Source organism: Coregonus clupeaformis, chromosome 17 (genome assembly GCF_020615455.1).
Source record: "Coregonus clupeaformis isolate EN_2021a chromosome 17, ASM2061545v1, whole genome shotgun sequence".
NCBI classification, from domain to species: Eukaryota; Metazoa; Chordata; class Actinopteri; order Salmoniformes; family Salmonidae; genus Coregonus; species Coregonus clupeaformis.
Genome location: NC_059208.1, coordinates 48,857,639 through 48,884,165, shown reverse-complemented (window position 1 = coordinate 48,884,165; position 26,527 = coordinate 48,857,639). Strand labels below are relative to the sequence as shown.

Here is a 26,527-nt window from a genome sequence, read left to right as displayed (position 1 = left end):
AGAAAGCTTATTTCTCTCCAATTTTGTGCACAAATTTGTTTACATCCCCGTTCATGACCATTTCTCATTTGCCAAGATAATCCATCCACTTGACAGGTGTGGCATATCAAGAAACTGATTAAACAGCATGATCATTACACAGGGAAAACTCATTCTGATTGGCTGGGCCTGGCTCCCCAGTGGGTGAGCCTATGCCCTCCCAAGCTCACCCATGGCTGCGCACCCTGCCCAATCATGTGAAATCCATAGATTAGGGCCTAATTTATTTATTTAAATTGACTGACTCCCTTATATGAACTGTAACTCAGTAAAATCATTGAACTTGTTGCATGTTGTGTTTATGTTTTTGTTCAGTATAAGGGCTAGAGTCTCTGTGTCTCTCTCTTTATCATAAGTTCTCCCTGATTAGGGTCAGTCTCCCTCTTTCTGTCTCAGTCTCTCACTTGCTCTGTCAAACAGGTGTGTCGTCCTCCATACTAGCTGACTTTGAGAAAATGTTTTTACTTACTATAACTGATATGTGGTTGTCCCACCTAGCTATCTTAAGATGAATGCAATAACTAAGTCGCTCTGAATAAGAGCGTCTGCTAAATGACTAAAATGTAAATTGGTGTCCACGAATCTACCAAAAGTTACTTACACACACACACACGTACATTTACATCAGTTTGAACCTGACAGACAGGAAAGGCACCTGGTCGTTAGCCGTGGTCACATAACTATCTCAGGACCCTACAATTGACCCCCCTTTGACCTCTCAAGCCCAATTTAGATTCTTCCCCTTTCCTCCTGAAATGTGTTCTCCTTCACTATCCCTAGAGGATTAAATCGATCTACAGCCATTCCGAACTGCTACTACAGCCATATACACCAATAGATATACACAAACTAGTAAACGTTATAAATTCAGTTATTTATTCAGATTCAACTAACATACAGTGTCCACTTTCAGAAGCAGTCTTAAAACTTTAACTCAATATAGAACAAAAAACATTAAAACAAAGTGTATTAAACCGTACACTATACATGTCACAGGTCCAATTATATTGGCTATGGTCTATAATCAAGGGAATATGTTATGTTCCTTTTAGTAAAAGGTAGACCATGTCTTACTACCAGGGATGCAGCGGTAAAATAGGTGCGTTAACTCTCGAGTTACGTAAACTATGCTAATTTAGCATAATAATAGGTGCGTAAACTTTATTCCCCAAATTAAAAAGGTATGCAATTTAACAGTCTTTATCCTCCGTCTCATCCCTGGTCTAATAAAAGTTCAACTCCACTGCCTAACTGCTGATGCATAAAAATATGATTTAAGAATTTCCGAATTGGGCTGCCTGTGTAAACACAGCCTTGGAACCACAGATATCCATCTAGACCTGTGTTGCAGGGATCCACAAGTTCTGGTTTTCCTGGGTCATATTCAGTGGTGTACACCGTAGCAAAACATTTTGCAAAGTAAATGTTAATTCTATGTTCTTACTGGAAAGGTTCAGGTACTACCTCCCGTTTCAAAACGTTGTCTCCCTACTGAACATGACTGTGATTAAATAGGGTGTCAGAGGAAAGTGGCAGAGATTGAGGAACACTGTTCTAGACTACCTCGAGATCCAAAACCCTGGACTCTAGTCTGAACTGTGGAAGTACTAAAGCAGGATAATGCTGTGTGTCAGTATGACTATGTCCTAATTATCTCTCCTTCTGCCCAAAGCTTGCACTTGTTCACTTCCATACATTGATTTGAAGGGAAATGACTGGTATAAGAAATATGGTGGAAACTCCCTTTAGCCCATGCCTCTGCAAATCCAATGCTTTCAGATGTGTGGGAAGTATTGAACGAGTGTACACTTCAGGAGAAAGGTGAGATTATTGAGACGCACCCTCTCTGCTGGGTCTCTCCCTCCGGGCCTCCAGGGTGTAATTCTCTGTCCTGACCAACGGGGGGAGCTGTCTGCTTGTCTGGTCTGTCTCTAGGCTCTAAGATCTTTTTGGATGCTGTGGAGAGAGAAAAGTAGAGAGATGTTTTATTTAAAACAACCTTTATTGTCTGAATCCAACACACACACAGCCAACTCCAACACACACACCACCTACGCAGTGGTAAAGTACTTAAGTAAAAATACTTTAAAGTAAGCTCTGTTGTAGCCAGCCGCGACCGGGAGACCCATGGGGCGGCGTCGTCCAGGGTAGGGGAGGGAATGGCCGGCAGGGATGTAGCTCAGTTGGTAGAGCATGGCGTTTGCAACGCCAGGGTTGTGGGTTCGATTCCCACGGGGGGTATAAAAATAAATGCACTCACTAACTGTAAGTCGCTCTGGATAAGAGCGTCTGCTAAATGACTAAAATGTAAATGTACTATTTAAGTAGTTTTTGGGGGTAACTTTTACTCCATTACATTCCTAAAGAAAAGAATGTACTTTTTATGTTTTACTCCATACATTTCCCCTGACACCCACAGTGGTGGAAAAAGTATCCAATAGTCATACTTCAGTAAAAGTAAAGATACCTTAATAGAAAATTACTTTTACTGAAAGTCACCCAGTAAAATACTACTTGAGTAAAAGTCTAAAAGTATTGGGTTTTAAATATACTTACAGTGCTATGAAAAAGTATTTGCCCCCTTTCAAATTTTCTCTACTTTTGCATATTTGTGATACTGAACGTTATCAGATCTTCAACCAAAACCTAATATTAGATAAAGGGAACATAAGTGAACAAATAACACAACAATTACATATTTATTTCATTTATTTCATAAACAAAGTTATGCAACACCCAATGCCCCTGTGTGAAAAAGTAATTGCCCCCTTACACTCAATAACTGGTTGTGCCACCTTTAGCTGCAATGACTCCAACCAGTGACTCCTGTAGTTGTTGATCAGTCTCTCACGTCGCTGTGGAGGAATTTTGGCTCACTCTTCCATGCAGAACTGCTTTAACTCAGTGACGTGTGGGTTTTCAAGCATGAACTGCTCGTTTCAAGTCCTGCCACAACATCTCAATTGGGATTAGGTCTGGACTTTGACTAGGCCATTCCAAAACTTCAAATGTGTTGCTTTTTAGCAATTTTCATGTAGACTTGATTGTGTGTTTTGGATCATTGCTGCATGACCCAGCTGCGCTTCAGCTTCAGCTCACAGACGGATGGTCTGACATTCTCCTGTAGAATTCTCTGATACAGAGCAGAATTCATGGTTCCTTCTATTAAGGCAAGTCGTCCAGGTCCTGAGGCAGCAAAGCATCCCCAAACAAGTGTGTGAATTGGACAATTTTCCTGTTGTGCTAAGCATTCAAAATGTGTAACAAGTAGCCTACTTAACAAGTAGCCTACTGTCAGGGAAAATATATGGAGTAAAAAGTAAATTATTTTCTTTAGGAATGTAGTGAAGTAAAAGTTGTCCAAAATATTAATAGTAAAGTACAGATACCCCAGAAAACGAGTTAAGTAGTACTTTAAAGTACTCGTTACATTTTGAATGCTTAGCAGGACAGGAAAATGGTCCAATTCACACACTTATCAATTGAACATCCCTGGTCATCCCTACTGCCTCTGATCTGGCGGATTCACTAAACACAACTGCTTTGTTTGTACATGTCTGAGTGTTGGAGTGTGCCCCTGGCTATCCCTAAATAAAAAATACCATCTGGTTTGCTTAATATAAGGAAAATGAAATGATTTATACTTTTACTTTTGATACTTAAGTACATTTAAAACCAAATACTTTTACTCAGGTAGTATTTTACTGGGTGACTTTCCCTTGAGTTAATTTCTATAAAGGCATCTTGACTTTTACACAAGTATGACAACTGGGTACTTTTTCCACCACTGCACCTACCTCTCCAGGTAATCTTGGACGTTGCTGTGGCCCTTGTGTTGAGCCAAATGGACGAGTTGTCCTGTTGCACAACGTCCTTCTCTCCGTCGACACAGACTGCAGTTACAGATACCTCTACACAGAGGACACTCCCAGTCCTAGATAGATAGATAGATAGATAGAAGAGAGGGAAAAAAAATACATGATTTAGTGACAAAACAATATATTCGGTGTACTGATTGGGCCGAGGTCATGGGCTGTGTGTGTATACTAACTGGGTCCAGCAGGGCGGAGCGTACATCCTCTCCGTAGCGGTTCCTCAGACAGGGCCCACAAAACTGACCTTTGCCCCCTGAACATACTCCGCTACGACACACCGTCTTGGTGTCCAGAGTCTTCTGTCTGCACTGGTGACACGTGCTGCCCTGGAACACACAAACCAGTTCCATCTCTATCACAGGACAGGAGATGGGATAGCGTAGAACTGAGCAGCTGATGAAAGGTGACAATTATAAAAGCCTTGCTGTGTGTGTGTGTGTGTGTCTTACGTGGTCCTTGTCCAGTATCTTGTCTTTGGCGCCTTCCGCCACATTGTCCAGCTCTTCCTCTGTGATCTCGTCGACTGATCTCACATGTGTAATCTTCCTCCTCTTCCCACTGCTCGCCCTCCTCTTCCTCCCACTTCTACTCAAATCATCATCCACCTGGCCACACACACACACACACACACCATCATCTACCTGTTCAATCACAATGATCAAGAGTTACCTGTGCAAAGGGTGTGCATAATGAGTATGTGTATTTGTTTGAGCATGCGTATGTAAGCTGTGTGTGTGTGTACGCCCGTCCGTTATGACTGTGTGCGTGTACCTCCAGTAGTTTCCTGACATCAATAGTCCTCACAGATCTGTTGTGTCGTGAGGGGGAGTTACTCTTCTCCTCCACCCCAAACTTCTCTGGCGGTCTGGCCGCACGCGATGGGTTCCTCCTCTCACCCCCCTCATACACACCTCGTCTACGAGGGGTTGGCTTCTCACTCACACGCCTCTTCTTCTGGAACACAACAACACCCACAATGCACCAGTCAGAACTACAACACCCAGAAGTCATGAGTCACCTGAGAAAGTCTGCGTGTTTCAGGGGATCAGTTTGAACAAGATGAGGTGCAGTGCCACTTATCTTTGGGATGCAAGGTGATTTACAGATTCCGCCAGTCCAACTACAATGTAGTAAGTTAATCTGAAACATGCACAATATGAACCAATTCCATTAGCCCAGTCCAGTGTGTAATGTACTAACTCACCGTGGTAGAGGGGGTGAGTTCAGCCATATTGGTCAGGTCAGCAAACAGCTTGGCCAACTGAAGGACAACAATAACAACACAGGATGAGAAAACCCTTCTAATATACACAATAATAAGAGAGAAATCAGAGCAGTGGAAGAAGGTGGTACAGGGAAAGTAGACAGCAGGGTTGTGTTCAGTAGTGTAACTGCCTACGGAACACGACCTTGGTCAGTGGTTAGAGATCATGTACCATGGCCTTGTTCTCCTGGATGTTCTTGGCTCGTTTATTTAGAACTGGAGACTCAACCTCCTTCTCTTCTTTCTCCTCCTCTACCTCTTTTTTTAGAGGTTGTTTCTGACCCCGTGTCACCATCCCACTGGACACCTGAGACACACCCCTTTTCAGATGCAGCCTTTCATTGGTTCTCCTCTCCGGAGGGGCGGTAGTGATTGGCTGGGGTTTCTTTGGTGCCTCCCCTTTCTGGGCAGAGAGTCTTTTGGTGGGAAATCTGAAGCAGAGAGAATTATTACTTTAATTTAAAAATAACCATATGACGGTATTCAAAAGCAGTGGATCATATAGTGAATAGGGTGCCATTTGAGAGAGAGACACACACACAGTTGAACACTCGTACACTCACCTAAAGGCAACACAGAGACTCCTCCTTTTGTGTGTGTCTGGCTCCTCCCCCTCGGAGTAGAAACCTGTGTCCTCATCACTCTCCTCCGCTACGCACTGGAGCGACCGAAAACAGGAGAGAAGAAGAGTCATGGTACAACCAAGCATCCCCATACACACATACCACTGGAGAGAACAGGAGAAAAGCTGGGCCAAGAGAAAAGAGAGTTAGGTCTCAATACCATAGCCTTCATCCTGCTTCTGAACCCTCTCTTCCTCACCAAAGCCCTCAAACTCATCCCCTTCACTGTCTGAATGGCTGAACAGACTTACCAACTCACCGGGCGTCTGTGTGTGTGGTAAAGGTTGGCAGCTACTCACCGGCTTCCCAGAGTCCTCAGAGGCAAGGCTGTCCCTGCCGTCGTCTGATTCGCTGTCACTAGGCAGTGACATGGCGAAACCCAGGAAGTCCTCGTCATCACTGGGACTCTCAAAGATGGCCGCCAGGGCCCTGGGGGTCTGAAGGAGGAGGGACAACAACAGATTAAAGCCAAAGATACTTGTATAACTAACTCTGGCTGTTTTCCTATAGTTTCCCCTACTCATCTGTGTTAAAGCTACACTAATATATAATACCCTTTTCACACTGTCCTTTCCAGAAAGTAGTCTGTGGTGGAGGTGTAACCAGGCCAGTACAGAACAGCTCGGCTCAGTAGTGTGAGTCAAAGAGTTGGCCACTAACAAAAATGTAAACAGACCAAATGCATTCCTATTACATTTCTCCTATTCAAATACTGTAGCACTGATTTATATGATAGGCTGTCGATATTACATTTAATTTATAAAATTAGGAACTGGACATTTTATGACTTGACTTAGCTAGCCTTTTCCTTCAGTGGAGCAAAGCCAAAGGGCCTTATTAGGACCCTGGACTGTGCTGTAGGCTACAGATACCCAGCCTAAAACCCCAAACAATGCAGATGCACAGTGGCTAGGAAAAACTCCTTAGAAAGGCAGGAACCTAAGAAGAAACCTAGAGGAACCAGGCTCTGACGGGTGGCCAGTCCTCTTCTGGCTGTACCGGGTAGCGATATAAAAGCTGCAACTGTTAAACCTCACTTACCTTTGATGATAACTGCATTTTAACTCGTTTGAGAGACGAATTGTCACATGCAGTTCACTCAACAAAGAATGAATGTACTTGGCTCAAAAGGCAGGGGTGCAGTCCAGTTTTTAATTTCAATCAAATAGGTTTTCAGGCTTGATGACTTGGTTTTGTGAGCCCATAATACTTTTATTGTATGTAGAAGTAGTTATCCGATTGATTTGTATTATCATTAAAATTAATTTTCAACTCCGAGTCTCTCTCCTTCACCCCCGGATCCAGAATGGAACAGCCCGAGTCCCGCCCTCTCCCCAGTTTCGCGGCAAAAAGACAACGTAAGCGTGGCAGAATCACACTGTCCCGCGAAATTGGCTTTTTCAATGTTCTGTGCTTTACAATGCAACTACTGTACTGCACTGTCGGCGACAAAGAAGTAATAGCAAAGTTGCATCCGGAAACATTTGGCGCCTACTTGTTTTGGATTTGCCTACATTAAGACTAAGTTGAACAAATCTCTGTCATATCATAATAATAATAACATGCCATTTGGCAGACGCTTTTATCCAAAGCGACTTACAGTCATGTGCGCATACATGTTTACGTATGGGTAGTCCCGGGGACCGAACCCACTACCCTGGCGTTACAAGCGCCATGCTCTACCAATTGAGCTACAGAGGACCATATCATACAGTGCATTCGTAAAGTATTCAGACTTTTTCCACAATTTGTTATGTTACAGCCTTGTTCTAAAATTGATTAAATATTTGTTTTATCCTCATCAATCTACACACAATACCCCACAAGACAATACCCCACATGACAAAGTGAAAACAGGTTTTTAGAAATGTTTTACATAACTATTCAGACCCTTTGCTATGAGACTCGAAATTGAGCTCATGTGCATCCTTTTTCCATTGATCATCCTTGAGATGTTTCCACAACTTGATTGGAGTCCACCTGTGGTAAATTCAATGGATTGGACATTATTTGGAAAGGCACACACCTGTCTATAGAAGGTCCCACAGTTGACAGTGCATGTCAGAGCAAAAACCAAGCCATGAGGTCAAAGGTATTGTCCATAGAGCTCTAAGACAGAATTGTGTTGAGGCACAGATCTGGGGAAGGGTACCAAAAAATGTCTGCAGCATTGAAGGTCCCCAAGAACACAGTGGCCTCCATCATTCTTAAAGACGTTTGGAACCGCCAAGACTCTTCCTAAAGCTGGCCGCCCAGCCAAACTGAGCAATCGGGGGAGAAGGGCCTTGGTTAGGGAGGTAACCAAGAACCCAATGGTCACTCTGACAGAGTGCCAGAGTTCCTCTGTGTAGATGGGAGAACCTTCCAGAAGGACAACCATCTCTGCAGCACTCCATTAATCAGGCCTTTATGGTAGAGTGGCCAGACGGAAGCCACTCCTAAGTAAAAGGCACACGACAGCCTGCTTGGAGTTTGCCAAAAGGCACCTAAAGGACTCTGACGATGAGAAACAAGATTCTCTGGTCTGATGAAAACAAGATTGAACTCTTTGGCCTGAATGCCAAGCATCACGTCTGGAGGAAACCTGGCACCATCCCTACGGTGAAGCATGGTGGTGGCAGCATCATGCTGTGGGGATGTTTTTCAGCGGCAGGGACTGGGAGACTAGTCAGCACACAGCCAAGACAACGCAGGAGTACCTTTGGGAGAAGTCTCTGAATGTCCTTGAGTGGCCCAGCCAGAGCATGGACTTAAACCCGATCAAACATCTCTGGAGAGACCTGAAAATAGCTGTGCATCGACGCTCCCCATCCAACCTGCCAGAGCTTGAGAGGATCTGCAGAGAAGAATGGGAGAAACTCCCCAAATATTTACATTACATTTACATTTTAGTCATTTAGCAGACGCTCTTATCCAGAGCGACTTACAGTTAGTGAATACATTTTTTATTTATTTTTTACTGGCCCCCCGTGGGAAACGAACCCACAACCCTGGCGTTGCAAACGCCATGCTCTATCAACTGAGCTACATCCCTGCCGGCCATTCCCTCCCCTACCCTGGGCGACCCAATTGTGCGCCGCCCATGAGTCTCCCGGTCGCGGCCGGCTGCGACAGAGCCTGGATTCGAACCAGGATCTCTAGTGGCACAGTTAGCACTGCGATGCAGTGCCTTCGACCACTGCGCCACTCAGGAGCTTACAATCCAGGTGTGTCAAGCTTGTAGCATCATACCCAAGTAGATTTGGGGCTGTAATCGTTGCCAAATGGGCTTCAATAAAGTACTGAGTGAAGGGTCTGAAAACGTATGTAAATATGATATTTCCGTTTTTTATTTTGAACACATTTGCAAAAATGTTTAAAAACCTGTTTGTCCTTTGTCATTATGTGTAGATTGATGAGGGGGGGGAAACAATTTAATCAATTTTAGAATAAGACTGTAACGTAACAGAATGTGGAAGTCAAGGGGTCTGAATACTTTCCGAATGCACTGTATATGCCACAACAAATATGTAAACTCAGCAAAAAAAGATAGGTAGTCCGGGTAGCCATGATTAGCTGTTCAGGAGTCTTATGGCTTGGGGGTAGAAGCTGTTAAGAAGCCTTTTGGACCTAGACTTGGCGCTTCGGTACCACTTGCCGTGCGGTAGCAGAGAGAACAGTCTATGACTACGGTGGCTGGAGTCTTTGATCATTTTTAGGGCCTTCCTCTGACACCGCCTGGTATAGAGGTCATGGATGGCAGGAAGCTTGGTCCTGGTGATGTACTGGGCCGTACGCACTACCCTCTGTAGTGCCTTGCGGTCGGAGGCCAAGCAGTTGCCATACCAGGCAGTGATGCAACCAGTCAGGATGCTCTCGATGGTGCAGCTGTATAACTTTTTGAGGATCTGAGGACCCTTGCCAAATCTTTTCAGTCTCCTGAGGGGGAATAGGCTTTGTCGTGCCCTCTTCACGACTGTCTTTGTGTGTTTGGACCAAGATAGTTTGTTGGTGATGTGGACACCAATGAACTTGAAGCTCACAACCTGTTCCACTACAGCCCCGTTGATGAGAATGGGGGTCCACAATCTCCTGTAGTCCACAATCTTCTCCTTTGTCTTGAGCACGTTGAGGGAGAGGTTGTTGTCCTGTCACCACCCGGCCAGGTCTCTGACCTCCTCCCTATAGGCTGTCTCATCACTGTCGCCAACCACTGTTGTGTCATCGGCAAACTTGATGATGGTGTTGGAGTCGTGCCTGGCCATGCAGTCATGGGTGAACAGGGAGTACAGGAGGGGACTGAGCACGCACCCCTGAGGGGCCCCTGTGTTGAGGATCAGCGTGGCAGATGTGTTGTTATCTACCCTTACCACCTGGGGGCGGCCCGTCAGGAATTCCAGGATCCAGTTGCAGAGGGAGGTGGTTAGTCCCAGGGTCCTTAGCTTAGTGATGAGCTTTGAGGGCACTATGGTGTTGAACGTTGAGCTGTAGTCAATGAATAGCATTCTCACATAGGTGTTCCTCTTGTCCAGGTGGGAAAGAGCAGTGTGGAGTGCAATAGAGATTGCATCATCTGTGGATCTGTTGGGGTGGTATGCAAACTGGAGTGGGTCTAGGGTTTCTGGGATAATGGTGTTGATGTGAGCCATGACCAGCCTTTCAAAGCACTTCATGGCTACAGACGTGAGTGCTACGGGTCGGTAGTCATTTAGGCAGGTTACCTTAGTGTTCTTGGGCACGGGGACTATGGTGGTCTGCTTGAAACATGTTGGTATTACAGACTCAGTCAGGGACATGTTGAAAATGTCAGTGAAGACACTTGCCAGTTGGTCAGCGCATGCTCGGAGTACACGTCCTGGTAATCCGTCTGGCCCTGCGGCCTTGTGAATGTTGACCTGTTTAAAGGTCTTACTCACATCGGCTACAGAGAGCATGATCACATAGTCATCCGGAACAGCTGATGCTCTCATGCATGCTTCAGTGTTGCTTGCCTCGAAGCGAGCATAGAAGTGATTTAGCTCATCTGGTAGGCTTGTGTCACTAGGCAGCTCGCGGCTGTGCTTCCCTTTGTAGTCTGTAATAGTTTTCAAGCCCTGCCACATCTGACGAGTGTCAGAGCCAGTGTAGTACAATTCAATCTTAGTCCTGTATTGACTCTTTGCCTGTTTGATGGCTCGTCAGAGGGCATAGCGGGATTTCTTATAAGCGTCCGGGTTAGAGTCCCGCTCCTTGAAGGCGGCAGCTCTACCCTTTAGCTCAGTGCGGATGTTGCCTGTAATCCATGGCTTCTGGTTGGGGTATGTACGTACGGTCACTGTGGGGACGACGTCATCGATGCACTTATTGATGAAGCCAGTGACTGATGTGGTGTACTCCTCAATGCTATCTGAAGAATCCCAGAACATTTTCCAGTCTGTGCTAGCAAAACAGTCCTGTAGCTTAGCATCTGCGTCATCTGACCACTTCCTTATTAGCCGAGTCACTGGTGCTTCCTGCTTTAGTTTTTGCTTATAAGCAGGAATTAGGAGGATAGAGTTATGGTCAGATTTGCCAAATGGAGGGTGAGGGAGAGCTTTGTACGCATCTCTGTATGTGGAGTTTTTTTCCCTCTGGTTGCACATTTAACATGCTGGTAGAAATTAGGTAGAACGGATTTAAGTTTCCCTGCATTGAAGTCCCCGGCCACTAGGAGCGCTGCCTCTGGATGAGCGTTTTCCTGTTTACTTATGGCCTTATACAGCTCATTGAGTGCAATCTTAGTGCCTGCATCGTTTTGTGGTGGTAAATAGACAGCTACGAAAAATATAGATGAAAACTCTCTTGTTAAATAGTGTGGTCTACAGCTTATATTGTGTGGTCTACAGCTTATTAGGTACTGCAGTTCATCTCCTCCTCATGGACTGCACCAGATTTGCCACCAAGGCACCTGCAAGCTCCCGGACATTTCTGTGGGGAATGGCCCTAGCCCTCACCCTCCGATCCAACAGGTCCCAGACGTGCTCAATGGGATTGAGATCCGGGCTCTTCGCTGGCCATGGCAGAACACTGACATTCATGTCTTGCAGGAAATCACGCACATAACGAGCAGTATGGCTGGTGGCATTGTCATGCTGGAGGGTCATGTCAGGATGAGCCTGCAGGAAGGGTACCACTTGAGGAAGGATGTCTTCCCTGTAACGCACAGCGTTTAGATTGCCTGCAATGACAACAAGCTCAGTCCGATGATGCTGTGACACACCGCCCCAGACCATGACGGACCCTCCACCTCCAAATCGATCCCGCTCCAGAGTACAGGCCTCGGTGTAACTTCATTCCTTCGACGATAAACGCGAATCCGACCATCACCCCTGGTGAGACAAAACCGCGACTCGTCAGTGAAGAACACTTTTTGCCAGTCCTGTCTGGTCCAGCGACGGTGGGTTTGTGCCCATAGGCGACGTTGTTGCCGGTGATTTCTGGTGAGGAACTGCCTTACAACAGGCCTACAAGCCCTCAGTCCAGCCTCTCTCAGCCTATTGTAGACAGTCTGAGCACTGATGGAGGGATTGTGCGTTCCTGATGTAACTCGGGCAGTTGTTGTTGCCATCCTGTACCTGTTCCGCAGGTGTGATGATCGGATGTACCTATCCTGTGCAGGTGTTGTTACACGTCGTTTGCCACTGCGAGGACGTCAGCTGTCCGTCCTGTCTCCCTGTAGCGCAGTCTTAGGCGTCTCACAGTACGGACATTGTAATTTATTGCCCTGGCCACATCTGCAGTCCTCATGCCTCCTTGCAGCTTGCCTAAGGCACGTTCACGCAGATGAGCAGGGACCCTGGGCATCTTTCTTTTGGTGTTTTTCAGAGTCAGTAGTTTAGTGTCCTATGTTTTCATAACTGTAACCTTAAATTGCCTACCGTCTGTAAGCTGTTAGTGTTTTAATGACCGTTCCACAGGTGCATGTTCATTAATTGTTTATGGTTCATTGAACACGCATGGGAAACAGTATTTAAACCCTTTACAATGAAGATCTGTGAAGTTATTTTGATTTTTACGAATTATCTTTGAAAAACAGGGTCCTGAAAAAGGGACATTTCTTTTTTTGCTGAGTTTATTATCTCATGATGGTATTGTCTTTATTTAAAAAAAAATCCGTAGCCTATTTCACATTCTGAATGGCCCCTGCAGAAGCTGTACTCTCCCTCTCCCATCACTCCCCCTTCTCCACGCCCACCAATTAGCCCGCTGAGCTAAAGACTTGTCTTCCACTGACATAAATTACAGGGTTTGTAATGCATGCACAGGGAGGTGGTGGTGATGTCACCTCATGCTAAATGAGAAGTGAAAATGAGAAACAGCTGTTTTGTTATTTTATTATTTTCTTTCCTCAGCATCCTCCCTCTCTCCTCCCCTTATTTTATTTTCTCCCCCTCCTCTCATTTCTCTCCTACTTCTCCCCCCCTCCATCCTCTCGTCCTCCTCTCTTCCTCTCTGATAATATCCACAGAGACAGTGACCATCAACACAATGTTTAACATGACATAAAACCTATAATTTATTCATAATCTCCAGTAAAACTTTGACGTAGTAAAACGCTCTTTAGAAAAGAGGTGTGTCTTCAGCATTTGTGGGGTGGGGGGGGGACATATTGCTCTGCTTTTCTCTTTCCTTTAAAGGTACACTCAGCTATATGACATCATATACAGCGGATCAACAGAAACAACAACAACAACATCATTCAAATCTCCCAAGACTGCCACTATCGGCTCTTCCCAATATACGCATGCCTCGAGGGAGGGCGCAATTTGGAAAGAGCCAATAGTTGCAGAGCCAATAGTGGCAGATTTGAATTCTGTTGACGTTGCTATAAGCAGTCGCCCGCTGTGTATGATGATGACATATTGTGGAATGTAGTCCTACCTTTAAACAGATAAATAATAACATCTCAAACATCATCATAACAATAATAACATTATGCATATTTACAAGTCAACAATATTACAGTAGTATAAAGCCTTAGAGAAAATCTGAAATGGCACACTATTCCCTGGCTTATATAGTGCACTACTCTTAACCAGAGTTCCCTATATAGCGCACTACGTTTGACCAGGGCCACATGGGTTCTGGTCAAAAGTAATGCACTATATAGGAAATAGGATGCAATTTGGGACACACCCTTAGTGTCATCTTGCATTGTGATCTGGTGGGGTTGTCACGTCATGCAAACACAACAACATTCTTTAAAACAGAACTTTCCATCATCATGACATTGGCAGGAAAACAACAACAAAACCTCAGTCTTTCATTTTCACGTCTTTTTTCTCTTTGAAATCACAAAGGACAGTAACAATCATTGGACCACCTCCACTCCCTAGTCTCCTGTTTCAAACATTCCAGCATTTCAGCTCAAACACAGTTCAATGTATTTACACATTTGTCCTGCAAATCTTTAGAGTTCTGTCTTTATACAGCTGCAGTGTGATATGGCACACAGGACTGTCACATTCTGTAGAGAAACATAAATAAACTAGATATTACAATAAATAGTTATATAGCACTACTGCCCTGCTCCTACACACCTGAACACTGTACTGTAGATAAATGTGCATGTACTAGATCAGTCAGTGTGAATACACCAGGCCTTAACAGTGATGTACTTGATCAGTCAGTGTGAATACACCAGGCCTTAACAGTGATGTACTAGATCAGTGTCAAATGCACTGACCGGGTTTGAACCCAGGCCTGGTTGCTTAGTGAAATCTGTGTGTAACAGGCATTGAAACAGCAGATCTCTCACTCTTCAGTCAGTAAAAGTGTAATAACAATGTAATAATAATCTCTATAATACCATGGTATTAACGTCTAATAACAATGTGTAATAGTATGACCTTTGTTGTCGTATGACAGGACCAGAAATGATGAGTGCTTTGTGGTTTCTATGGATACATGAAAAAAGTTGTGTGTTTATGTGTATATGGCATCTCTCTCCCATCCGGGCATTTGGCACTGTGTCATCCAGAGGCATCTCTCTCCCATCCGGGCATTTGGCACTGTGTCATCCAGAGGCATCTCTCTCCCATCCGGGCATTTGGCACTGTGTCATCCAGAGGCATCTCTCTCCCATCCGGGCATTTGGCACTGTGTCATCCAGAGGCATCTCTCTCCCATCCGGGCATTTGGCACTGTGTCATCCAGAGGCATATCTCACCATGTGGCCTGAACACATACAGTATACATCTACTGTATGTCTACTCTATGATTTCCATTCATATACTATCAGTTACTATCTGCAGTCTCTTGACTGTTTACCCTACTGAGGATAATTAATAGTGAAACTAACTGTTAACCAGAAACAGAACAACACAGTCTCAGTAACTGTACAAACTCCTCTGTAGAGTAGCTTAAAAACAGTATTCATGACAGAACAATAACGAATGGCCGTCTGTCTTCTCCATAGTCTTTGTCGTCCGTCAAACTTTGACCCTCATAGAAAAACAATCTGAATCAGGTTGACGGATATAAATGTTCAGTCTGAATGCCGCCTCAGTGTGCTGCTCTGTTAGTTGGCTGGCTGAATCCCTTTGCTGCTCTGTGGTTGGCTGGCTGAATCAGGATGCTGAACTGTGATTGGCTAAGAGACAGTGGCTTGCATGGCACCTTCGACACAAAGTGTGAAGGTCTGTGATTCCTCTAGGAGTGTGTGTGTGTGTGTGTGTGTGTGTGTGTGTGTGTGTGTGTGTGTGTGTGTGTGTGTGTGTGTGTGGGTTCAGGCGCGCGGCTCCAGTTTGTGTGACAGTTGGAACAGTGTCTGTTGATTGTCGATGATGTGGAGGTAGTGAACGCTCGCCCTGACCTCTGCACTGTTGCTCCCCACCACCTCGTTACCTAGGAGACAGACAGTTATACACACATCATATATGCACGCACACACAGACAAAAACACTGAAGCTGCACTGCATGACTTTACCAGCAGAGACTGAACAGAACAACATTAGACAGACAGACAGAGACTGAACAGAACAACATTACAGACACATAGACACAGAGACAGACAGAACAACATTAGACACAGAGACTGAACAGAACAACATTACAGACACAGAGACTGAACAGAACAACATTACAGACACAGACAGACAGAGACAGACAGAGACTGAACAGAACAACATTACAGACACAGAGACACAGAGACAGACAGACTGACAGAACAACATTACAGACACAGAGACTGAACAGAACAACATTACAGACACAGACAGACAGAGACAGACAGAGACTGAACAGAACAACATTACAGACACATAGACACAGAGACAGACAGACTGACAGAACAACATTACAGACACAGAGACTGAACAGAACAACATTACAGACACAGACAGACAGAGACAGACAGAGACTGAACAGAACAACATTACAGACACATAGACACAGACAGACAGAACAACATTACAGACACATAGACTGAACAGAACAACATTACAGACACATAGACACAGAAACAGACAGACAGACAGAACAGAACAACATTACAGACACAGAGACTGAACAGAACAACATTACAGACACAGACAGACAGAGACAGACAGAGACTGAACAGAACAACATTACAGACACATAGAGACAGACAGACAGAACAACATTACAGACACATAGACTGAACAGAACAACATTACAGACACATAGACACAGAAACAGACAGAACAGAACAACATTACAGACAGAGACAACATACCGAGTTGGTCGCTTTGGCAGTGGCGAATCAGACGCACTGTGTCGGCGATCATATGCTGAGCGGGCGGGGCATAGAAGAGAGTCAGTCACCATGATAACGGTTATTAAACACAGACAGACAAACGTTCACACACACAACAGACATGTCATGACTCACCAGCTTCTGGAAGTTGACCAGGTTGTCATGAAAGGTTTTGTTTCCCTCGTGGATAAAGGTGATGTCTTTCAAAAGCAGGGGCATAAAGGGGATCTTAGGAGGCTTCATCTTCTTGAAGGCATCTCTGTAGGCCTTATGGTTCAGAGACGGGTCCTGGAGAGAGTGAGGAGAGGTTAGGTTTAGGAGTCAGGGTAAGGTTAGGGGTCAGAGGTTAGGCTTAGGGTAATGTGGATGTGAACCTAGAAACTGATACGCCGACAGTCTTGGAATATTTTAATTAATTAATTAATTACCTTCTCTTAGCTATTTTCCACCAGTCTATCAATCAGGAAGAATATTACTTTAAACCAATGATAATAAGTCTTACTGTGATCAGCTCCAGTTCAGAGAAGATCTTCTTGAATTTCCCCGGAACTTTCTGAAAGTAAACATATGGAACAGATACACACCGTCAGAGTGTTCACACTCACACTCACACTCACACTCACACTCACACTCACACTCACACTCACACTCACACTCTCCCTTACCTCCCAGGTTATATTGAGTCTGCTGACGGCTGCTGTGTTGAGTCCCATGATGATGGCAAACGCTGAGTTCAGGTTCCTTTGGGCCTTACAGCTACATAACACAAAACAGGGATTAGTTGTGTGTGTGTGTTTGATTGATTGTCTAAAGTGTGTGTGTTCACTTACTGCGCTGCGATCTTGATGAACTTCTTGAGCAGTTGGACTCGTTTGTTGAGTGACACACACATCAGGACCTCAGACATGACCCACTGCTGGACCTCGTTACAGCGCTGCAGCAATACAGATAGCCCCTCCCGGTGGCTGCCTCCGGTACCACAGCTCATTGTGGAATACACCAACTCCTGCTGCAGGGGGAAGAGACAGAGAGTTGAGTGTGTATGTGTGAGTGCATGTGAGTGTTTTAAAGTTCCTCCAGTATGTGTGTGTGTGTGTTACCTCGTGCATGGAGTTGAAGAGGTTCCAGTCCAGTTGTGTGAGAACAGCAGCCATATCCCAGGTGTTGATACCCAACAACCTCACTGTTCTCCTACTCAGCTCACTGTCTGTTAGAGGGGCCTGCACACACACACACAACAGTATGTTAGGAGTAGGTTAGTGTTTGTTGCTTGAGTTTGATTTAGTAGTGCAACATCCCCCCCCCCACCCCCTACGAGCGACCCCAAGGTAAGCTAAATCAGTAAATAATCAAATTATTCATAACCGTAATCTGGGTGTTAATTACCATAATATGTGTGAGATCCCTCCGACAGACCACCAGCTTGCTCTGCGGTGTCAGAGTCTCAGAATACACATACTGACCAGCCTGTAACATCCTCCTCTCTACAAGGGGAGAGGGAGAGAGAAAAGTGGAGAGAGTGAAAAGCCGTCAGTAAAGGAGTGTGTGTGTATATGTTTATCTCCAGTGTGTGTGTGTCTGTGTACTCCAGTGTGTGTGTGTCTGTGTACCTCCAGTGTGTGTGTTTGTACCTCCAGTGGGTGTGTGTGTATGTGTGTACCTCCAGTGTGTGTGTGTGTGTGTGTGTACCTCCAGTGGGTGTGTGTGTCACCAGCACCATGTCCTCCTCTGGTCGGTCCATCTTCTGACCCACAATCCTCAGCAGCTCTGCCACGCTCAGCAAAGAGTGTGTGTAAACACACAGGTATGAGTCAGCACTCACATACACACGACACAGCACTGGAACAAACAAACACACACACACACATAGCGTTAACACATCATAAAACATATTTTCAGAAGGCTTTCGATTGGTTGAATAGAGACCTCCTTGCTTTTAGACTAATTAAAATGGGAATTGATGGAAGATTCTATGATCCCATCAAAGCTCTCGATCGGGCTCCAGTTGCCTGTGTTCAGGTCAATGACCTCAGGACTGGCTGGTTTCCAACCCCTTACAGTGTAACGCAGGGAGACCTACGCTCATCCACTTTATTTGCACTATATGTTAATGATTTAGCCCTACAAATTAAACATGCTAAATTTGGTGTTGAAGTTGTGGATATATTCCTGTGCATCTTGTTGTATGCTGATAACATACACTATATTTACAAAAGTATGTGGACACCCCTTCAAATTAGTGCATTCGGCTATTTCATCCCGTTGCTGACAGGTGTATAAAATCAAGCACACCGCCATGCAATCTCCATAGACAAACATTGGCAGTAGAATGGCCTTACAGAAGAGCTCAGTGACTTTCAACATGGCACCGTCATAGGATGCCACCTTTCCAACAAGTCAGTTCGTCACATTTCTGCCCTGCTAGAGCTGCCCCGGTCAACTGTAAGTGCTGTTATTGTGAAGTGGAAACGTCTAGGACAACAACGGCTCAGCCGCAAAGTGGTAGGCCACACAAGCTCACAGAACGGGAACGCCAAGTGCTGAAGCGCGTAAAATCGCCTGTCCTCGGTTGCAATACTCACTACCAAGTTCCAAACTGCCTCTGGAAGCAACGTCAGCACAATAACTGTTCTTCGGGAGCTTCATGAAATAGGTTTCCATGGTCGAGCAGCCGCACACAAGCCTAAGATCACCATTCTCAATGCCAAGTGTCGGCTGGAGTGGTGTAAAGCTCGCCACCATTGGACTCTGTAGCAGTGGAAACGCGTTCTCTGGAGTGATGAATCACGCTTCACCATCTGGCAGTCCGACGGCCGAATCTGGGTTTCGCAGATTCCAGAAGAACGCTACCTGCCCCAATGCATAGTGCCAACTGTAAAGTTTGGTGGAGGAGGAATAATAGTCTGGGGCTGGTTTTCATGGTTCGGGCAAGGCTCCTTATTTCCAATGAAGGGAAATATTTAACGCTACAGCATACAATGACATTCTAGACGATTCTATGCTTCCAACTTTGTGGCAACAGTTTGGGGAAGGCCCTTTCCTGTTTCAGCATGACAATGCTCCGTGCACAAAACAAGGTCCATACAGCAATGGTTTGCCGAGATCGGTGTGTAAGAACTTGACTGGCCTGCACAGAGCCCTGACCTCAACCCCACTGAACACCTTTAAGATGAATTGGCACGCCAACTGTGAGCCAGGCCTAATTGCCCAACATCAGTGCCCAACCTCACTAATGCTCGTGGCTGAAAGGAAGCAAGTCCCCACAGCAATGTTCCAACATCTAGTGGAAAGCCTTGCCAGAAGAGTGAAGGCTGTTATAGCAGCAAATGGGGGACCAACTCCATATTAATGCCCATGATTTTGGAATGAGATGTTCGACGAGAAGGCTTCCACATACTTTTGGTCATGTAGTGCAGTTCTCCTTGCCGAGACAGAAGATGACCTCCAGAATATGTTGAATATTGTTAATTTATGGTGTACTAAATGGAGACTAGCGATAAATTAAGAGAAGACCCAGATTGTTGATTTCAGAAAGAAGGGCATGCAGAGAAGTGCACACAACTTTGTTTTGGTCCAACCCCATTATTCTACACTGGGCTCTATAAATACCTTGGTTTCACTCTGGATGAACACATGCCCTTTGAAGATGGCATAAGATCACTAGCAGATTCTGCCGGTAAAGCTTTGGGGTCAGTGTTAAACAAAATGAAAATATGTAAGGATCTTGGTTACTGTGCTTATTCTCAGCTGTATAAATATTGTGTGTGTCCAGTGATGGACTATGATGCTGGGGTATGGGGATCCAAAGTACGTACTAATTGTAACAATGTTATAAACCGAGCAATCCGCTGCTTTCTTGGTGTGCACCACAGGAGGTTGGTGGCACCTTAATTGGGGAGGACGGGCTTGTGGTAATGGCTGGAGCATAATGAGTAGAATGGTATCAAACTGACCCCAGATCTGGCCATCTGTGGAGATATGGGTTGGGAACCATGTGTAGTTATGCAAAAAGGGGACATGATACGTCTATAGAACAGACTGATAAATATGCCAGAACACAGAATCACTAAAAAAAAGTGTTGACTGGGACCTTACTCATAACTATCTGTGGGATGGAGAACTGTTATCCATTTTTTGTGAAACTGATTTGCAGTATACACTGAGTATACAAAACATTAAGAACACCTGCTTTTTCCATGACAGACTGACCTGGTGAATCCAGGTGAAAGCTATGATCCCTAATTGATGTCACTTGCTAAATCCACTTAAATCTGTGTAGATTTTTATGCCTTGAGACATGGATTGTGTATATATATATATTGTGATGTCACGAGAGGCTGTGTCCTGGAGGGACGTTACATCCCCCTGAGGTGGCTGCAAACCCAGACAGCTATGGCTCCATCTGCTGGTATGGTCGGGAACTCCAACCTCTATGGCCAATCTTCCCACGCAGCTGAAACCAATGAGGAGCTGATGAGCTGAAGGTTTGGGAAGTGAAGAAACACAGTCTCCAACCTGGGCTCTCTGGAGGACAAGAGTGCTGCACGTCCACTTCCATGAGGAATATAAGGATTTGGAGATACTTACCTTTGGGAAATACTCACCTTTGGATATATGCACCTGTGGAAATACGTGAGAGACATTTGGAAGGACTTTTTGCTGGGTTGGCCACTAGCTGCAACGTGGACTACAGTAAGGCTGGGGAAAAGTTATCTGAGCGAGTGAGAATTATGATGTTGGATGTGGAAGAGACATCCCTGAACTGTTAACCCTTAAAGAGCCACAAGAGAACAGACTTTTGTTATATTTTCGTTAATTTCCCAAGACCTATAATAAAATCCTTGTTTTGTTTGAACCTTGTCTCCTTGCACTACTTGAGCAATCCCGCTGAAAGCTGTGTAGCCTCTCGTGACGTCACAGATGGTGGAGAATACGGGCACGCTCAAGCGTTAATAGTGCATGTCAGAGGAGGATACCGAAGGTTTGATCACCCAGTTTTCCAAGTTGGCCGTAGGCTCCCCGCCGACTGAAATGGAGGACATATTGAAAGCCCTTGTTGCTGGCCAGCAAGCCCAGATGCAAGCAAACGTGGCTCTCTTGGAGGAGCAAAAGAAAGCCAACCTTCTGAAGGCAGAGGAATTGCAGTTGCAGAGACAGAGGGTTGTCCAAAATACCCGCCCAATAAAGGCAAGTGACTTTATATCTAAGATGGGAGCTACCGATGACATTGAGGCATACCTGCATGCATTTGAGGCCACGGCCACTAGGGAAGCCTGGCCCAAGCAACAGTGGGTTGGTCTGTTAGCCCCCTTTCTAACCGGGAATCGCTGAATGCTGTCCGGGACCTGGGCCCTGACCAGGTTACGGACTATGATGCCCTGAAGTCTGAGATCCTCAGCAGATATGGACTCACAAAGTTTGGTATGGCCCAGCGCTTTCACAGCTGGACCTTCCAACCAGACCAACCTCCTCGGGCGCAGATGCATGAACTTGTCCGAACGCAAGGAAATGGCTGGATCCGCAGAGGAATACAGCAGCGGCGGTGGTGGAGGCCGTTGTGGTGGATCGTTACCTCACGCGCCCTGCCTTATGAGGCAAAACGGTTCATCAGTCAACAGGCCTTGACCACGGCTGATCTGACCGTGGAAGCTGTGGAAAAGTACCAGGCCACAGCGGAGATGCTGAATGCTTCCCGAAAAACCCCAGGAGTGCGGCCCCACCACAAATGGGAAGAACCCGTCCAAAGGACCCCAAGGTCTCGAACCCAGCCACGTCAGGACTTATCCCGGCTCCAGGGGGAGCCAGAAACCAGGCGGGTCCAAGAAGAGTACACCAGGAGGGGGAAACTCGACAGTGTTACCGGTGTGGGGAGATGGGACATATCTCCTGGCAGTGTGGGAAACCAGCCGATGAACCTATGCCCACTGCGGAGTCCTCCAGCTCAGCACCCACACACCGTTTTGCCTCGCTCTTGGGAGTCGTTAGATGGCGGCCCAGATCGACCCCCCACCTGCCCGGTAACTGTGAATCACCATGATGTGGAGGCCTTACTGGATTCTGGTAGCCGGGCCACCCTGGTGCGTAAGGATTTGGTGGGCCCAACGTGTCTGACCCCGGGGAAAGTCCTCCCAGTTTCCTGTGTCCATGGGGACACCAGAGAATACCCCATTACTGAACTTACAATGACCAGCACACGGGGAACCATACACACGACGGCGGGGGTGGTTGATTCCCTCCCCGTCCCTGTCCTAATTGGACGAGACTGCCCAGCCTTTTACCCACTCTGGAGAGAGTCTCAGGAGAGATAACCCGAGTACCTCGGAAACGGAGAGGCAAAACTCATCCTGGGAAGGCTCCGGTGCAATCCTCCGAATTACTCACTCCCGCCCGGGCTCTGATAGGGATGGCAAGTGCCCAGACCGACACAGAGACGGAGCTACAGAATCTGGACAAAGAACTGTCTGGTCTGAAGGGGACCGCTGAGAGGTATCGTTTGTTAAAGCAACAGTTAGACATGAAAACAGAAGAGTTAGATATCCTCCAGGCTAAACTCCAACAGAGCTCCTTCCATAAGCAACAGGAGGAGCTGGAGAGGCTGCGCAGGACCATCGAGGAATGTGAGGAGACCCTGCGCAGTAGTAAGGAGGTCCAGAAGAAGGCAGAGGAGAAGTACAAGGTGTTGGAGAACAAGATGAAGAATGCGGAGGCAGAGAGAGAGAAGGAACTGAAAGCTGCTCAACAGAAGCTAAACTCTGCTAAAACCAAGGCTGATGCGTTCAGTAAGAAACTCAAGGAGAGACAACAGGAGGCTGAGTCCCTGGTCCTAGAGGTGGAGGAGTTGAAGAGAGAGCAGGCTGGCAAGCACCACGGCAATGCGGACGCCCTCTCCCGGCGTGATGCCTTCTTCGCTGCCTTTACCCCGACGAGGACGTCGGTCCCGAGGAGGGGGATGTGTGATGTCACGAGAGGCTGTGTCCTGGAGGGACGTTACATCCCCCTGAGGTGGCTGCAAACCCAGACAGCTATGGCTCCATCTGCTGGTATGGTCGGGAACTCCAACCCTCTATGGCCAATCTTCCCACGCAGCTGAAACCAATGAGGAGCTGATGAGCTGAAGGTTTGGGAAGTGAAGAAACACAGTCTCCAACCTGGGCTCTCTGGAGGACAAGAGTGCTGCACGTCCACTTCCATGAGGAATATAAGGATTTGGAGATACTTACCTTTGGGAAATACTCACCTTTGGATATATGCACCTGTGGAAATACGTGAGAGACATTTGGAAGGACTTTTTGCTGGGTTGGCCACTAGCTGCAACGTGGACTACAGTAAGGCTGGGGAAAAGTTATCTGAGCGAGTGAGAATTATGATGTTGGATGTGGAAGAGACATCCCTGAACTGTTAACCCTTAAAGAGCCACAAGAGAACAGACTTTTGTTATATTTTCGTTAATTTCCCAAGACCTATAATAAAATCCTTGTTTTGTTTGAACCTTGTCTCCTTGCACTACTTGAGCAATCCCGCTGAAAGCTGTGTAGCCTCTCGTGACGTCACAATATATTGCATTTGTATTTATTATGGATCGCCATTAGCTGCTGGAAAGGCAGCAGCTACTCTTCCTGGGGTCCAGCAGAATGAAGGCAGTTATATAATTATATAAAAAACATTACAATACATTCACAACACATTAAGTGTGTGCCCTCAGGCCCCTACTCTACTACCACATATCTACAACACAAGATCCATGTGTATGTGTGTATAGTGCATATGTTATTGTGTGTGTGTGTATGCATGTCTGTGCCTGTGTTTGTGTCTCTTCACAGTCCCCGCTGTTCCAGAAGGTGTATTTTTTATCTGTTTTTTTTCAATCTAATTTTACTGCTTGCATGAGTTACTTGATGTGGAATAGAGTTCCATGTAGTCATGGCTCTATGTAGTACTGTGCACCTCCCATAGTCTGTTCTGTACTTGGGGACTGTGAAGAGACCTCTGGTGGCATGTCTTGTGGGGTATGCATGGGCGTCTGTGCTGTGTGCCAGTAGTTCAAACAGACGCATTCAGCATGTCTATACCTCTCACAAATAAAAGTAGTGATGAAGTCAATCTATCCTCTCCTTTGAGCCAGGAGAGATTGACATGCATTTTATTAATATTAGCTCTCTGTGTACATCCAAGGGCCAGTCGTGCTGCCCCGTTCTGAGCCAGTTGCAATTTTCCTAATTCCCTCTTTGTGGCACCTGACCACATGACTGAACAGTAGTCCAGGTGCGACAAAACTAGGGCCTGTAGGACCTGCCTTGTTGCTGTTTAAAAGGCAGAGCAGCGCTTTATTATGGACAGACTTCTCCCCATCTTAGCTACTGTTGTATCAATATGTTTTGACCAAGACAGTTTACAATCCATGGTTACTCCAAGCAGTTTAGTCACCTCAACTTGCTCAATTTCCACATGATTTATTACAATATTTAGTTGAGGTTTAGGGTTTAGTGAATGATTTGTCCCAAATACAATGCTTTTAGTTTTTGAAATATTTAGGACTAACGTATTCCTTGCTACCCATTCTGAAACTAACTGCAGCTCTTTGTTAAGTGTTGCAGTCATTTCAGTCGCTGTAGTAGCTGACGTGTATAGTGTTGAGTCATCCGCATACAGACACACTGGCTTTACTCATGTTGTTGGTAAAGATTGAAAAAAGTAAGGGGCCTAGACAGCTGCCCTGGGGAATTCCTGATTCTACCTGGATTATGTTGGAGAGGCATCCATTAAAGAACACCCTCTGTGTTCTGTTAGAAAGGTGTGCCATTCAGACAGTGAATCGGCAAGACAAAATATTTAAGTGCCTTTGAACGGGGTATGGCAGTAGGTGCGAGGCGCACCGGTTTGTGTCAAGAACTGCAATGCTGCTAAGTTTTTCATGCTCAACAGTTTCCCATGTGTATCAAGAATGGTCCACCACCCAAAGTCAACATCAGTCAGCATCCCTGTGAAACACCCTGACAAATTGAATCTGTTCTGAGGGCTAAAGGGGGAGTGCAACTCAATATTAGGAAGGTGCTCCTAATGTTTGGTATACTCAGTGTATATTCAGGAACAAATTACCATGTGGTGTCAACCAACTCAATGACAAAACAAGAAGAAAAAATGGGCAGCTGATATTTGGTTTAAATCTAAATCTCATCAAAGAGAACTACACCCCTGAACCATATGTCCGCCTGAACCTAACAAAAAACCAAAGGTTTGTTTGTGCACCACTCAGATCCGGCACCCTCCATCTGGCTACAGAGACGGGTAAATGTAACAGATTGCCTGAAGAGAGAATTTGCCTATTGTGTGAACTTGGGCAAATCGAAAAGGAAATCCATAATGTTTTATTGCCCTCTGTATGGCGATCTGAGATGTTCTTTTGTGAAAAATGTTGGTGATAAACCTGAAGTATTCTGCTTACAGGACGAGCAGAGGCTTGCATTTTGTTTCAGACAGGGCGTGTTTGAGATTGCTCAGTTTGTTCACAATGCCTGGAGGAGAAGGAGAAATGTACTGTTTGTGTAGTGTGGCTAGATGGTAGCTGGTTGTGTAGTGTGGCTAGACGGTAGCTGGTTGTGTAGTGTGGCTAGACGGTAGCTGGTTGTGTAGTGTGGCTAGACGGTAGCTGGTTGTGTAGTGTGGCTAGACGGTAGCTGGTTGTGTAGTGTGGCTAGACGGTAGCTGTACAGGCCATGATTATTGTATGCGTATAATTTGTAAAATATTATTTTGTTTTGATTACAAAGAAAATGGTACTGTGTTTAGTAGTGTCTTGAAGGCCCATGTGGGCTGGGCACCGCTAGACACTTCAATCATATCAATCACATACAATCACAGCATCACGTGTGTGTGTGTTCTCACCCTCCTTGGTGTCAGCCTGAGGGAAGCGGAGTGGCAGACTGTTCTCCTTTAAACTTAGCTGCTGGAACAGAGGCTTACTCTGGAGACAGACAGAGAGAGAGAGAGGGATGAAGACAGAGGGGAGGGGAGA

General features: G+C 45.7%; 2 protein-coding genes across 2 annotated transcripts in view; both read right to left on the bottom strand.

The window, feature by feature from the left end:
* Positions 1–894: 894 nt before the first annotated feature.
* On the bottom strand, positions 895–7,087 carry cdca7b (cell division cycle associated 7b). Its single transcript, XM_041901969.2, has 10 exons — positions 6,843–7,087; positions 6,101–6,238; positions 5,742–5,836; positions 5,351–5,609; positions 5,119–5,175; positions 4,686–4,868; positions 4,364–4,519; positions 4,091–4,240; positions 3,837–3,973; positions 895–1,995 (listed from the first exon to the last, which is right to left on the bottom strand). Exons 1-10 carry the CDS (start codon positions 6,858–6,860, stop codon positions 1,971–1,973), a joined length of 1,218 nt encoding a protein of 405 aa, XP_041757903.1. The 5' UTR covers positions 6,861–7,087; the 3' UTR covers positions 895–1,970.
* Positions 7,088–13,421: 6,334 nt separating this feature from the next.
* The window catches only part of LOC121586643 (rap guanine nucleotide exchange factor 5-like), a 58,709-nt gene continuing 45,603 nt past the window's right edge, over positions 13,422–26,527 (bottom strand). The window contains exons 16-25 of the mRNA XM_041903529.2: positions 26,398–26,476; positions 18,205–18,354; positions 17,902–17,999; positions 17,616–17,735; positions 17,346–17,524; positions 17,181–17,271; positions 17,018–17,068; positions 16,651–16,803; positions 16,495–16,549; positions 13,422–15,644 (exon numbers count right to left, since the gene is read on the bottom strand). Coding sequence (XP_041759463.1) covers positions 15,526–15,644; positions 16,495–16,549; positions 16,651–16,803; positions 17,018–17,068; positions 17,181–17,271; positions 17,346–17,524; positions 17,616–17,735; positions 17,902–17,999; positions 18,205–18,354; positions 26,398–26,476 — 1,095 coding nt within the window. The 3' untranslated portion in view covers positions 13,422–15,525. The remainder of the gene's footprint in view (positions 15,645–16,494; positions 16,550–16,650; positions 16,804–17,017; positions 17,069–17,180; positions 17,272–17,345; positions 17,525–17,615; positions 17,736–17,901; positions 18,000–18,204; positions 18,355–26,397; positions 26,477–26,527) is intronic.